Source organism: Haliotis rubra, unplaced genomic scaffold (genome assembly GCF_003918875.1).
Source record: "Haliotis rubra isolate DU_JTF1 unplaced genomic scaffold, ASM391887v1 Scf67, whole genome shotgun sequence".
Lineage (NCBI taxonomy): Eukaryota > Metazoa > Mollusca > Gastropoda > Lepetellida > Haliotidae > Haliotis > Haliotis rubra.
Genome location: NW_025767379.1, coordinates 2,775,176 through 2,791,075, shown reverse-complemented (window position 1 = coordinate 2,791,075; position 15,900 = coordinate 2,775,176). Strand labels below are relative to the sequence as shown.

The 15,900-nt window shown below is 44.1% G+C and overlaps 1 protein-coding gene and 2 long non-coding RNA genes across 3 annotated transcripts; all 3 read left to right on the top strand.

Annotated features, from left to right (window-relative positions):
* The first annotated feature begins 3,165 nt into the window (after positions 1-3,165).
* LOC124257705 lies at positions 3,166-3,795 on the top strand. The gene is made up of 2 exons (XR_006893340.1): positions 3,166-3,317; positions 3,708-3,795. It is a non-coding gene; the product is annotated as an uncharacterized LOC124257705 (long non-coding RNA).
* A 69-nt stretch (positions 3,796-3,864) lies between these two features.
* On the top strand, positions 3,865-5,162 carry LOC124257706. The gene is made up of 2 exons (XR_006893341.1): positions 3,865-4,197; positions 4,326-5,162. It is a non-coding gene; the product is annotated as an uncharacterized LOC124257706 (long non-coding RNA).
* A 3,964-nt stretch (positions 5,163-9,126) lies between these two features.
* Positions 9,127-13,909, top strand: LOC124257651 (galactose-specific cell agglutination protein gsf2-like). Its single transcript, XM_046691761.1, has 6 exons — positions 9,127-9,145; positions 11,203-11,265; positions 12,212-12,354; positions 12,405-12,445; positions 12,655-13,288; positions 13,871-13,909. The coding sequence occupies exons 1-6, from the start codon at positions 9,127-9,129 to the stop codon at positions 13,907-13,909; spliced, it is 939 nt and encodes a 312-aa protein (XP_046547717.1).
* Positions 13,910-15,900: the final 1,991 nt, after the last annotated feature.

Below are 15,900 nucleotides of genomic sequence, written 5' to 3'. Positions count from 1 at the left end.
TAATGATGTTGCATTGAGGGTGAATGCAGTAGCCCTGTGGAAGGTTGATGGCAGTGTATGGATGTCGGGCCCGACGATACAATTATTGTGTCCTGGCTAATGATGGCTAAAGGCGAGTTAGCTTGAAGCAGGCACAAATAATGGTGTTGCATTGAGGGTGAATGCAGTAGCCCTGTGGAAGGTTGATGGCAGTGTATGGATGTCGGGCCCGACGATACAATTATTGTGTCCTGGCTAATGATGGCTAAAGGCTAGTTAGCTTGAAGCAGGCACAAATAATGATGTTGCATCCTCATGCAGTATGAATGCTTTACTTCCTGTAAATACTAATAGGTTATGGGGTCTTTCAATGTTAATAGAATGCATTATTGTGTCTGTGGCTAATGATGGCTAAAGGCTGACTTTAATGTTCTTGAAGCAGGCACAAATAATGGTGTTGCATTGAGGGTGAATGCAGTAGCCCTGTGGAAGGTTGATGGCAGTGTATGGAAGGGCCCGACGATGCAATTATTGTGTCCTGGCTAATGATGGCTAAAGGCTAAGACGTTAGCTTGAAGCAGGCACAAATAATGGTGTTGCATTGAGGGTGAATGCAGTAGCCCTGTGGAAGGTTGATGGCAGTGTATGGATGTCGGGCCCGACGATACCAATTATTGTGTCCTGGCTAATGATGGCTAAAGGCGAGTTAGCTTGAAGCAGGCACAAATAATGGTGTTGCATTGAGGGTGAATGCAGTAGCCCTGTGGAAGGTTGATGGCAGTGTATGGATGTCGGGCCCGACAATACCAATTATTGTGTCCTGGCTAATGATGGCTAAAGGCGAGTTAGCTTGAAGCAGAGGCAAATAATGGTGTTGCATTGAGGGTGAATGCAGTAGCCCTGTGGAAGGTTGATGGCAGTGTATGGATGTCGGGCCCGACGATACAATTATTGTGTCCTGGCTAATGATGGCTAAAGGCGAGTTAGCTTGAAGCAGGCACAAATAATGGTGTTGCATTGAGGGTGAATGCAGTAGCCCTGTGGAAGGTTGATGGCAGTGTATGGATGTCAGGCCCGACGATACAATTATTGTGTCCTGGCTAATGATGGCTAAAGGCGAGTTAGCTTGAAGCAGGCCCAAATAATGGTGTTGCATTGAGGGTGAATGCAGTAGTTCTTTGGTGAGGTGAGGTGAAATTGGGTTTAACGTCATGCTTGAGAATATTTTGCTCATATGACGACGTGTATGGATGTGTATGTGTATATGCGGCTGTTTGTATGCCCAGACTGAAGCTGGTTTTATAGTGCCAGCCCACTGGCAAGATACACATTAAACTGACTCGAGCCGACCAGTGCTTGTTGTAGGGTAATGCTGTAGCCAGGCAGGGACCAACAAGTACCATATGTTAGCGTATTTTGGTATGACGTGGCGGGGATCGAACCAAATGCAGTAGCCCTGTCTCGGGCAGATGCTCTAACCATGCACCATGATGGTCAGTAGCCCTTGATTGTGTCCTGGCTAATGATGGAAGCAGCTTGAAGCAGGCACAAATAATGATGTTGCATTGAGGGTGAATGCAGTAGCCCTGTGGAAGGTTGATGGCAGTGTATGGATGTCGGGCCCGACTCTACCTATTATTGTGTCCTGGCTAATGATGGCTAAAGGCGAGTTAGCTTGAAGCAGGCACAAATAATGGTGTTGCATTGAGGGTGAATGCAGTAGCCCTGTGGAAGGTTGATGGCAGTGTATGGATGTCGGGCCCGACGATACAATTATTGTGTCCTGGCTAATGATGGCTAAAGGCGAGTTAGCTTGAAGCAGGCACAAATAATGGTGTTGCATTGAGGGTGAATGCAGTAGCCCTGTGGAAGGTTGATGGCAGTGTATGGATGTCGGGCCCGACGATACAATTATTGTGTCCTGGCTAATGATGGCTAAAGGCGAGTTAGCTTGAAGCAGGCACAAATAATGGTGTTGCATTGAGGGTGAATGCAGTAGCCCTGTGGAAGGTTGATGGCAGTGTATGGATGTCGGGCCCGACGATACAATTATTGTGTCCTGGCTAATGATGGCTAAAGGCGAGTTGGCTTGAAGCAGGCACAAATAATGATGTTGCATTGAGGGTGAATGCAGTAGCCCTGTGGAAGGTTGATGGCAGTGTATGGATGTCGGGCCCGACGATACAATTATTGTGTCCTGGCTAATGATGGCTAAAGGCGAGTTAGCTTGAAGCAGGCACAAATAATGGTGTTGCATTGAGGGTGAATGCAGTAGCCCTGTGGAAGGTTGATGGCAGTGTATGGATGTCGGGCCCGACGATACAATTATTGTGTCCTGGCTAATGATGGCTAAAGACGAGTTAGCTTGAAGCAGCCAAAAATAATGATGTTGCATTGAGGGTGAATGCAGTAGCCCTGTGGAAGGTTGATGGCAGTGTATGGATGTCGGGCCCGACGATACAATTATTGTGTCCTGGCTAATGATGGCTAAAGGCAAGTTAGCTTGAAGCAGGCACAAATAATGATGTTGCATTGAGGGTGAATGCAGTAGCCCTGTGGAAGGTTGATGGCAGTTTATGGATGTCGGGCCCGACGATACAATTATTGTGTCCTGGCTAATGATGGCTAAAGGCGAGTTAGCTTGAAGCAGGCACAAATAATGGTGTTGCATTGAGGGTGAATGCAGTAGCCCTGTGGAAGGTTGATGGCAGTGTATGGATGTCGGGCCCGACGATACAATTATTGTGTCCTGGCTAATGATGGCTAAAGGCGAGTTAGCTTGAAGCAGGCACAAATAATGATGTTGCATTGAGGGTGAATGCAGTAGCCCTGTGGAAGGTTGATGGCAGTGTATGGATGTCGGGCCCGACGATACAATTATTGTGTCCTGGCTAATGATGGCTAAAGGCGAGTTAGCTTGAAGCAGGCACAAATAATGGTGTTGCATTGAGGGTGAATGCAGTAGCCCTGTGGAAGGTTGATGGCAGTGTATGGATGTCGGGCCCGACGATACAATTATTGTGTCCTGGCTAATGATGGCTAAAGGCGAGTTAGCTTGAAGCAGGCACAAATAATGATGTTGCATTGAGGGTGAATGCAGTAGCCCTGTGGAAGGTTGATGGCAGTGTATGGATGTCGGGCCCGATGATACAATTATTGTGTCCTGGCTAATGATGGCTGAAGGCAAGTTAGTTTGAAGCAGGCACAAATAATGGTGTTGCATTGAGGGTGAATGCAGTAGCCCTGTGAAAGGTTGATGGCAGTGTATGGATGTCAGGCTACAGAAAACTACATAGATTGAAGTCTTGGCTGATTATGGCTCAAGTCATAAAGTTCTGGTAAGGTCATGGATTATGGAATGACGTTAGTATTTCATGATGGAAAGTTTCATAAGGTTAAGAGAAAATTGCACATTTTCTTTGTGAAACTGTTTGGTTTTTATCCTATATTAAATGTTTGGATGTTAACACAGAACTAATAACACACAGGGGCATTGTGGGATATTTAGGAAAACGGTATATTGTTATGTATGTTTTCAAAACCAAATTCTGCTAAGATTAATTTTATGTTAAACATCAAACAAGAAATACACTGTGATATTTTTGCTATAATTCTTTTTCAGACATTTGTAAAATGTTTAACTTCTGTCACAAAACATGTCCACTGTTTCCTCTAAATGGGATCAGTTACCGTGTTATGGTGAAACTGTTGAATATTCTTCATTAAAGGCTTCACAGACCAGAAGATGGGTGATGTAGATGAAGTCTTCAAGTCGAGCACTGACAGTCTCACTCAACAGATGGTATTTGTACTGGCTTCACTGTCAGCATTCTGGGTGAATCTGGCAAGACGACTGGTTGAATGTAAATTTATTATATGTTTCAAGAAAGCACAGTGTGTCTGTGTGTTTTGCCACTTCTGGCTTTATCATTGATATATATTCTGTATTAGTAGCTGATATCACACTGAACTTTCAACAGAAGTATTCTTCGCTGTCAGGTATACACAACTAGTTGTCAGGTATACACAACTAGATTGTTCCCTCACAGTTCCTACAGCTGGTAGCTATCAGCTGACAGTTCGTCTGTGTGATGCTCATGAGAGTGAATCTTCTCATGTCGGGTTGGCCTGTATTTTGTATGTTCGTGAGAGTGAATCTTCCCTTGTCGGGTCATCCTGTATTTAGTATGTTCATGAGAGTGAATCTTCCCTTGTTGTGTCAGCCTGTAATCTTCGTGAGAGTGGATCTTCCCATGTCGGGTCAGCCTGTATTTTGTATGTTCGTGAGAGTGAATCTTCCCTTGTCGTATTTAGTATGTTCGTGAGAGTGGATCTTCCCTTGTTAGGTCAGCCTGTATTTAGTATGTTCATGAGAGTGAATCTTCCCTTGTCGGGTCATCCTGTATTTAGTATGTTCATGAGAGTGAATCTTCCCTTGTTAGGTCAGCCTGTATTTAGTATGTTCGTGAGAGTGGATCTTCCCTTGTCGGGTCAGCCTGTATTTAGTATGTTCATGAGAGTGAATCTTCCCTTGTTGTGTCAGCCTGTATTTTGTATGTTCGTGAGAGTGGATCTTCCCTTGTCGGGTCAGCCTTTATTTTGTATGTTCCAGCTGGATAGTGAGCCTTTATTACTCATTAAACTTTCCTAATTCAGGAACTTAGGCTGACAAGTCTTTTGATACGTTTGTTGTTTAAATATTTGTGCATGTGGCTGTCGAGCCGAGATAATACGGAATATAAGTTTGTATATACAGCACTATCATAAATCTGCTTTACATGTACATATACAGAGCTGTAGTTTCTGTGTAATAGGCTGGGAAGCTTTGATAATACAACTTCACATGGAACTTGTCCTGTTTGGACTGAGGATTGGATTTCCCTGCTATGTTGTATGGAACACTTCACATGTTGCATTTGTGGCCTGTTCAGTACATGAAAGGTTAAGCTGTAAACTCCCAGTAAGGGGCCGTTGACTTCGTTGGGAGAACACGGTCCAGAGTAATTTTCTCTTAAATGGAGTTTTTGATCTCTGGTTTACGTGTCGGACAGCGGTTCCGCACTTAATGATGTAATGTTGAAGTGAGGTTTGTGTTTTATGTGTTTATGGAATGTTGCGAGTGTGTATGTTACCACTTGTGAATAAACTGCTGTGTGTCAACACTGCGACCGGGCCAATGTTCATTTTGATGTCTGTTGTTGGTGTATGGGTATGTAATGTTATCATTGCATGGTACGTACAGGAGAATTGAAGTTGACAGTTGGATTCCAGACGTAAGTCCCCCATGGCTAGAAAGTTCACTTCTGGACTCGACCTTTGCTCATGTCTCATCCACGAGAGTAGAAAGTTAATGTCAGTAGGTCTTGCCATATAACATGTACAGAACAAAAGAGCTGTCTGTGAGCTTCCACAATCAGACACCTATTGGGGTTTTATCCCAACTATTTCTGGTCCTGAAGAAAAACTCTTCTGAAGTGAATTTTAATTTATATCTAAAAGTTTTCAAAATAATGCTTTTTACTTCACCTTCGGATTCAGAAGGAATCCATCCACAAGCTTTTCTTGACTTTATGTTAGGTAGACTGGTCATTCACAGCAGATCAAGTCATTCTGAGATTGTACGTGACAAACCATATACCTCAGGTCGGCCCACACTCCGGGAGTTTAAACTGAGTGTCAAAACCCATCACAAGTGATGCCAGTATCTAACTTTGTGGATCATGTGATGCACGACCCTCATTCATCTTCCTTTGAATCTGAAGTTAGGATAATAGTGATAATAATAGTGATAATAATGCATATCTATAGCGCTTAAAATCCGTGGGTAAGGTGCTCAGTGGCGCTGAACAAAGTTAAAAACATGTAAAGACAGAAACACAAGAAGACAGTCAGTATGGTGTGCTTGAAGAAAGAGATGTGTCTTTATATCTGATTTGAAGTTTGCTGTCGCCATTGGTGATCTGAGAGATAGGGAAAGACCAAAGGTGGGCAGGTGCGGAAGAGAAAGCTCTGTCACCCATGCTTGTTTTGGGAAAGACTTCCGCCTGTATCCCACACTTATATTTCATTTTGCAAGGCACTAGCCAAACTCTAAACCTGACCCTAAACCCTAACCCTAACCCTAAACCTAACCCTGACCATTATTTTATGGCTTCTAGTTAAATGATATTACCTGAATATATAGATATCTTTTTCCCCATCGTTAAAATTAGGGGGATATGGGCGGAAGTGGAGTAAATAGGAGAAACCTGGTCCACAGAATGTGAGTGAGTGATTGAGTTAACTTAGCAATATTCCAGCTATATGGCGGCAGTCTGTAAACAATCGAGTCTGGACCAGTAATCAACAGCATGAGCATCGATCTACGCAAATGGGATACGATAACATGTGTCAACCAAGTCAGCGAGCCTGACCACCCGATCCCGTTACTCACCTCTACAACAAGTATGGTTACTGAAGATCAATTCTAACTCGGTGTAGCAGGCCATTTCTTCCCCGGTCTGAACTTTCCCTAGGGAGAATCTGGCCTAGGCCAAACTTTCCATGGGGAAGTATTGTCCTAGGATATACCGCCAAAGGTCCCCCCCCCTCCCCTGTTTAAACTAGAATATTTTGTTCTGTCTTGTTCTAATATCAAAAGAGGGAGAACAAGTTATTACAAACATCAAACCAACAGTAGTTTTGACTTAAAGTTTGGTACACATTTTTGCCAAATAGTCTATTGGTGCCTCTGACTTGGGTGTAGTGATTTGAATGCATGCATGTTTGAACGGCATACATATCTGTAAATCCGCCATTCCTATCAAGACCCATTGCATTTCTTCTTCATCTGTCCAGATCCATCCTCGATAATCTCCAGGGTATACGTTCCGATAAATCTTCACTATACCCTGGATGCATCTATGGCTCAAGCCAGTGATATAATTACCTCCCTTTGCTGGCTCCGCATTCTCACAGTAGCCAATCAGATGAGCCGCCATTACAACTGAGCTTGCCAGTGTCAACAAAGAGCGCGGTCGCAGCCTCAAATGTTTGTTCACAGTGCTACTCAGATTTGGGGGGAAAACATACAGACAAATTGACATGTCTGAAATCTTAAAAAAATATATGCAAGAACTCCTTCTCCCTCTTTCAGGGTACCTCTGCAACAATGTGCTATTGTGTTGCCAAGTTTAATTGGTTAGGTAATTTAAATAGCAAAAGTCAGTTATGATTGGTACGCTCAACTTCCCACGTAAACACCTGATTGGATAAAAAGCCAACCAAGGGAGGTAAGAAAACCATCGGCTCAAGCCGTAGATTCATCCAGGGTATAGTGGAGATTTATCGGAAAGTATACCCTGGAGATTATCGAGGGTGGTCCAAATCATGTCACCATAAGATGTAAACATTCAATCGCACATTTGATGGGTAAATAAGATGTAATATACACAGGTTGCTTGCTCTCTTATCATGGTGTTTATTATCTAATATTTTTTGTATTTATGTATAAATGTAATGGAACATTATTCACATAAGTTTGTTTACTAATCCATAATCACTCTTTGTGAATGAAATATATTTCAGATATCCATGGACCAAGTATACCCCTTATCAAACTGTGTCTTTTGAATTTAGAATAAGGCACTATAGTGGAATGATAGATGATACAGTATTTGATAGGGATATTGTGTTGTGTTGTTGTTGTGTTGATGTTTACGTCTGCTTCCAACTGTTAAGTTGATGTCGTCGACATGGATGCCATATTTAAAGCCATGAGTGAGGGAATAAAATTTTGAATGGAAATGAACATCCAAGTAGAAAATGGGTATTTAGTTAAAGTTTCGATTATAGTAATGATTTTGAGATAAGCTAATTTGGAATAAGTGGAGATAAGTAAATTATTGAAAAATAAAAATAAGTAAATGATAACATAAAAGAATAGTAATGATATAACATAATTAAGTAAAGATACATTTTGTAATATTCAATTATTTTTAATAATTTGGAATTAGGGAATTGTGTTGGGTCAAACCAGTGGTTGTTTATATCTTAGTACCCATGTCACAGAGATACATACTGATACAAAACTATTGCTTGCTTTTCTTTCTAATCTTACCTGATATTAGGATATTGAAACAAAATGTGAACCATGTACATGTTATATATGAAGATGAAGATGACCTGTATATTGTTAATGGAACTTGACGTCAACATGAATATCTTATCACGTGAATAGCTATGTCTTGTTTTCGTTTCTGACTTTTTCAAGACGAACATAAACATGAAAACAAGGTTGGTGAAAGAAATAGCCTAGCTTGGCCAGAATCTCCCCCTTTTGATATAAGAACAAGGGTGGGAAAGAAGTAGCCTCTAAAGTTAATTCAAGGGTGGGGAAAGTTTGGGGAAGGACAAACTTTCTCGGGGAAGGTTTGGCCAGGGGGAAAGTTTGGCCTGTTACACTGGATCTTCACGGGTCTCCACAGAACAAAGGGAGAGCGCCGAGAACGAGTAATGAGGTGTGCTGCAGCGTTTTGAGTTCTCTGAAGTTTTGATAGTGGAGAATTGTCAAGATTTTGACAATTGATTGACGTATTGTTCCATGGACATGTTACTCTGAAATGTAACTCCAAGATTCCTGGCACAGGTACGAGGGTTGATCAAAAAGTACGTAGCCTTACTATATTCTCGATGTCCAATGTTTGAAAAGCTTCCATTTTATTTCGAAGGAATTGTTAGCAAAGCCATGTCCAAAATTTCAAATGTGTGTGGGTAATGTGGTTAACCAGATATATGTCATCACAACACATTGGGGTGTAATATTTATAACAAAATTGCAGAAAATAAAAAGACAATTTGTCTTTTGGTACCTCTTGGATAATGGTATGCCCTCAGATAATGTCATATAAAATATGTTCAGTATAGTATTGGATGACTTTCCATCATGATCAACAGTCAAAGATTTGCATTGCCTGATTTATATTTAGCCGGGGGCTATTTTTTAAGGACACTAGCATTTTAATCTTTTAAAAACATTGTGTCCAGATATTCAGGCTGGCACTGTTAACAATATATTGTGAGCTGACACTTGTGTGACCATTCAGTATTTAGTTTGAACCCTTGGCATCATGTATGCATAGTAAAAACATTACAATAAGCCATGCCCTTATGATTACATCATCCGAAGGTGAGGTGAAATTGGGTTTAACGTCGTGCTTGAGAATATTTCGCTCATATGACTACGTGCATGCGTGTGTATGTGTATGTGTGGCTGCTTGTACTAGCCCAGACTGAAGCTGGTATTATCGTGCTAGCCCACTGAGAAACCATGCCGCTGTCAAGCATGAATACCCCACTCAGACATTATACTGACTCCGAGCCGACCAGTCCTTGTTGTACCCATAAATGCCGAGCGCCAGGCAGTGACCAACAAGTACCATATTTTAACGTCTTTTGGTATGACGCGGTCGGGGAAAGGGGGATCTGAAAGGGGGATGGGTAGTGTCTCCAAAACAAGCTCAACATGAAGGGGGGAGTCACTTTAACAAGCGATTGTAATTTCAAATTGCTTTTTTATGAACTTTTATATCTAAGTGTGATTCTAGGGAACTTCTATCAATCTCAAACACACAAAATATTTCTTGCATATTTTGTTTGCAGAAGTTTTATCTCAGACTAAAGGACAGCAAAACAGAGTTGTTACTCTGGGATAAACAGCAGCTGTTTCTCCTTTCTATGGTACAATAAACCTGATAAAATTAAAGGTGATATCATAAAACAAAAATATGAAGAGGGCAGTTTAAGAATGCCTGACATAAAACAGACTATCAATGCTCAAACAATAGCTTGGTTTAAGAGAATGCTTTTAAATGACTCGGAATTGACTGCTATCTTTTCCTACAACATGTCACAAAATATACAAGATCTCCTCCTAAAGGGTGAAACATTTAGAAATCAAAGAGTTATAAATAAAAAAACAAACTGTTTTTGGCAAGACAATCTTTAGCATGGGACTCTTATACGGCATTAAAAAACAGAAAGGTTGTTCAGGGCAATGGAAATCCTATTAAAGGAGTATATTGCAAGCCCATACAAAATCAGACTTTAGATGGTTCCACTATTCTTTAGTGCTTAGAATCATGCAAACAAACCTTCCCACTGACAGTAGGGCTAATGACACTGTGTCTGATGAAGTAAATGAAACATGGATCAAATATGTATGGTCAAAGGACACATAAAATAAGTTAATCTCACACTTTGAGTATTTATTTGCTGAATCTGTTGGTGATTTGTTACACCTATTGAATACATGTGTTGATGACTGAATACATGTGTTTATAAAGTTACTTCACCATGCTGCTGCCCACACTAAAGTGTGTACCCTCCTGTGTGTGAAGTTACTTCACCATGCTGCAGCCCACACTAAAGTGTGTACCCTCCTGTGTGAAGTTACTTCACCATGCTGCAGCCCACACTAAAGTGTGTACCCTCCTGTGTGTGAAGTTACTTCACCATGCTTGTGTGTGAAGTTACTTCACCATGCTTGCCGCCCACACTAAAGTGTGTACCCTCCTGTGTGTGTAAAGTTACCACCATGCTGCAGCCCACACTAAAGTGTGTACCCTCCTGTGTGTGTTACTTGCAGCCCACACTAAAGTGTGTACCCTCTGTGTGTGTGAAGTTACTTCACCATGCTTCAGCCCACACTAAAGTGTGTACCCTCCTGTGTGTGAAGTTACTTCACCATGCTGCAGCCCACACTAAAGTGTGTACCCTCCTGTGTGTAAAGTTACTTCACCATGCTGCAGCCCACACTAAAGTGTGTACCCTCCTGTGTGTAAAGTTACTTCACCATGCTGCAGCCCACACTAAAGTGTGTACCCTCCTGTGTGTAAAGTTACTTCACCATGCTGCAGCCCACACTAAAGTGTGTACCCTCCTGTGTGTGAAGTTACTTCACCATGCTGCAGCCCACACTAAAGTGTGTACCCTCCTGTGTGTAAAGTTACTTCACCATGCTGCAGCCCACACTAAAGTGTGTACCCTCCTGTGTGTAAAGTTACTTACTTCACCATGCTGCCGCCCACACTAAAGTGTGTACCCTCCTGTGTGTAAAGTTACTTCACCATGCTGCCGCCCACACTAAAGTGTGTACCCTCCTGTGTGTAAAGTTACTTCATCATGCTTCAGCCCACACTATAGTGTGTACCCTCCTGTGTGTAAAGTTACTTCATCATGCTTCAGCCCACACTAAAGTGTGTACCCTCCTGTGTGTAAAGGTGATAGTGACAGGGAGCAGCCTCCATGGTGGGATCAAGAATTAGAGGAGTTAAAGCATGATAAGCACAAGGCTCTCAGAGCTCATAGAGATATTTAATCAAAGTCTGGATATTTTCAGGTGTTTTAGAAATTCTTGTAAACGTGTTCAGAGTTAAGAATGTAACCGGGGAGCTGTTCAATATGACACACAAGTCGGGTTTGAGTTTCAAGGATTTATTTGGGAGTCAGAACAAACGCCCTGAAACATATACATAACAATAAATACATATACACACACACATGCATATGTTGGTGTACATCACAATCCATATTTATATTCATATATATTCACCCATTTAATCAAATGGATGACGTGGTAGTTAACTAATACATTTATCAAAGACATTCAAGGATAAACTACACTGACTGTGTATACATATGATATGCATAGAGACTAGTTTTCTTATAAGTACACACAAAGAGTTACAAGTGTACCCTGTGGGTTGTACTGGGTCATGGACTGACTGCACCAGTTGATTATACCAACTGCAGGAAAGATTTCCGCCCGTAACCCCATTTTTTATTATCATTCTGTCTCTTAGAATAGATGGTTTTTTTTCGTAAAAGGCCTAAACCTAAGCCTAACCCTTAACCCTAACCCCTCAAAATAGGGGTAATAATTTATATTATTTAAGTTTCACTCCCACAGGCCATGGACAGACAGGTGCTCTACCGAGAGACAGCACTCTACCACGCAAGCATGCATGTGTGGAACGAGCGTGCGTGCGCACTCATCTATTTACAGGACAGAGAAGTCAGTCCCACGGCTGCAGCTGAAAACTGGGTAACATACAGTGTATAACCCATGTATAAACACTTAAAAATACATACATACATAACAAACATAGTTACAGACAAACATATACATGATAATGAGCAGCCACGTCTACAGACATAGCAATATTCACTGCCACAGTCACCGCCACATCCACAGTCACTCCCACATCCACAGTCACAGCCACATCCACGGTCACAGTCACATCCACAGTCACTCCCACATCTACAGTCACCGCCACATCCACAGTCAAAGTCACATCCACAGTCACTCCCACATCTACAGCCACATCCACAGTCACAGTCACATCCACAGTCACCACCACATCCACAGTCACTCTCCACATCCACAGTCACTCCTACATCTACAGTCACCGCCACATCCACATCCACAGTCACATCCACAGTCACCACCACATCCACAGTCACTCCCACATCCACAGTCACATCCACATCCACAGTCACTCCCACATCCACAGTCACTCCCACATCTACAGTCACTCCCACATCCACAGTCACTGCCACAGCCACAGCCACATCTACAGTCACTCCCACATCCACAGTCACTCCCACATCTACAGTCACTCCCACATCCACAGTCAGCGCCACAGTCACATCCACAGTCACTCACACATCCACAGTCACTGCCACAGCCACTGCCACATCCACAGTCACTCCCATATCCACAGTCACTGCCACATCCACAGTCACTCCCACATCCACTGTCACTCCCACATCCACAGTCACTGCCACATCCACAGTCACTCCCACATCTACAGTCACTGCTACAATCACAGACACATGCACAGTTACATCCACAGCCATAGCCACAGTCACCACCACAGTCATGTCTACAGTCACATCCACAGTCACCGCCACAGTTGTAGCCACATCCTCAGTCACCATCACAGCCATAGTCACTGCCACATCCACAGTCATCGCCACAGTCACCACGGTCACCTCCACAGTCACTGCCACAGTCACCACGGTCACCTCTTCAGTCACCGCCAAAGTCACCACGGTCACCTCCACAGTCACTGCCACAGCCACAGTCACATCCACAGTCACATCTACAATCAAATCTATAGTCACCACCACAGTCACATCCATATCCACAGTCACATCTACAATCAAATGTACAGTCACCACCACAGTCCCATCTACATTCACATCCACAGTCACTGCCACATCCACCACCACAGCCACAGTTACATCCACAGTCACAGCCACATCCACAGTCACTTTCACATCCACAGTCACTCCCACATCTACAGTCACTCCCACATCCACAGTCACTCCCATACAGTCTACAGTCACATCCCCACATCCACACAGTCAGTCTACCATCTACAGTCACTCCCACATCCCACACAGTCACTGTCACAGTCCTCCCAGTCCATCCACAGTCCTCCCATCTACAGTCACACAGTCACTCCCACATCCACAGTCACTGCCACATCCACAGTCACATCTACAATCAAATCTACAGTCACCACTACAGTCACTCCCACAGCCACAGCCACATCCACAGTCACTTTCACATCCACAGTCACTCCCACATCTACAGTCACTCCCACATCCACAGTCACTCCCACATCTACAGTCACTCCCACATCCACAGTCACTCCCACATCTACAGTCACTGCCACATCCACAGCCACAGCCACATCTACAGTCACTCCCACATCTACAGTCACTCCCACATCCACAGTCACAGCCACATCCACGGTCACTACCATATCCACAGTCACTCCCACATCCACAGTCACTCCCACATCCACAGTCACTGCCACATCCACAGTCACTCCCACATCCACAGTCACTGCCACATCCACAGTCACCGCCACATCCACAGTAACTCCCACATCCACAGTCACTCCCACATCTACAGTCACTGCCACATCCACAGCCACAGCCACATCTACAGTCACTCCCACATCTACAGTCACTCCCACATCCACAGTCACAGCCACATCCACGGTCACTACCATATCCACAGTCACTCCCACATCCACAGTCACTCCCACATCCACAGTCACTGCCACATCCACAGTCACTCCCACATCCACAGTCACTGCCACATCCACAGTCACCGCCACATCCACAGTAACTCCCACATCCACAGTCACTCCCACATCCACAGTCACTCCCACATCTACAGTCACTCCCACATCCACAGTCACTGCCACAGCCACAGCCACATCTACAGTCACTCCCACATCCACAGTCACTCCCACATCTACAGTCACTCCCACATCCACAGTCAGCGCCACAGTCACATCCACAGTCACTCACACATCCACAGTCACTGCCACAGCCACTGCCACATCCACAGTCACTCCCACATCCACAGTCACTGCCACATCCACAGTCACTCCCACATCCACTGTCACTCCCACATCCACAGTCACTGCCACATCCACAGTCACTCCCACATCTACAGTCACTGCTACAATCACAGACACATGCACAGTTACATCCACAGCCATAGCCACAGTCACCACCACAGTCATGTCTACAGTCACATCCACAGTCACCGCCACAGTTATAACCACATCCTCAGTCACCATCACAGCCATAGTCACTGCCACATCCACAGTCACCGCCACAGTCACCGCCACAGTCACCACGGTCACCTCCACAGTCACCACGGTCACCTCTTCAGTCACCGCCACAGTCACCACGGTCACCTCCACAGTCACTGCCACATCCACAGCCACAGCCACTGCCACAGCCACAGTCACATCTACAATCAAATCTATAGTCACCACCACAGTCACATCCATATCCACAGTCACATCTACATTCACATCCACAGTCACTGCCACATCCACCACCACAGCCACAGTCACATCCACAGTCACATCTACAATCAAATCTACAGTCACCACTAAAGTCACATCCACCATCACCGCCACAGTCACATCCACAGTCACATCCACATCCACAGTCACATCCACCACCACAGTCACATCCACCACCACAGCCACATCCACAGTCACAGCCACATCCACAGTCACATCCACAGTCACATCCACCACCACATCCACAGCCACATCCACAGTCACATCTACAATCAAATCTACAGTCACCACCACAGTCACATCCACATCCACAGTCACATCTACAATCAAATCTAAAGTCACCACCACAGTCACATCCACAGTCACTGCCACAGTCAGATCTACAGCCACATCCACAGTCACCGTCACAGCCATAGTCACATCTACAGCCACAGCCACAGTTATAGCCAGATCCACCGTCAGAACAAACGTCCTGAAACATATACATAACAATAAATACATATACATTTTTGCCTACCAGTATACCAGTTTGGCTACCAGTTGTCTGGACCGCCTCCGTGGTGTAGTGGTTAGAGCGTCCACCCAGAGAGCGGAAGGTCGTGGGTTCGATCCCCGACCGCGTCATACCAAAAGACATTAAAATATGGTACTTGTTGGTTCCTGCCTGGCGTTCGGCATTAATGGGTACAACAAGGACTGGTTGGCTCAGAGTCAGTATAATGTGTCTGAGTGGGGTATATTTATGCTTCACTGCGGCACGGTATCTCAGTGGGCTAGCACTATAAAACCAGCTTAAGTCTGGGCTAGTACAAGCAGCCGCACATACACATACAAACGCATGCACGTCGTCATATGAGCGAAATTTTCTCAAGCACGGCGTAAAACCCAATTTCACCTCACCTCACCAGTTGTCTGACTTCCATTTTTGTGGAAGCCGCGGTGGCTGAGCGGTTTAGGCATCTGACTTTGTGTGCTGGCGATTAGGTGCCTGACTCTGAGGGTCTGGGTTCGAATCCCGGATGGGACTCAACCCCAAAAGTACAAG

Excerpts from the sequence above, each read along its gene's own strand:
- LOC124257651 (XM_046691761.1), top strand. Across the intron at positions 12,355-12,404 it reads CAGCCACATCCACAGTCACA|TCACTCCTACATCTACAGTC; the intron begins GTCACATCCACA and ends CCACATCCACAG. Across the intron at positions 13,289-13,870 it reads CAGTCACAGCCACATCCACA|TCACTGCCACATCCACAGTC; the intron begins GTCACTTTCACA and ends CCACATCCACAG.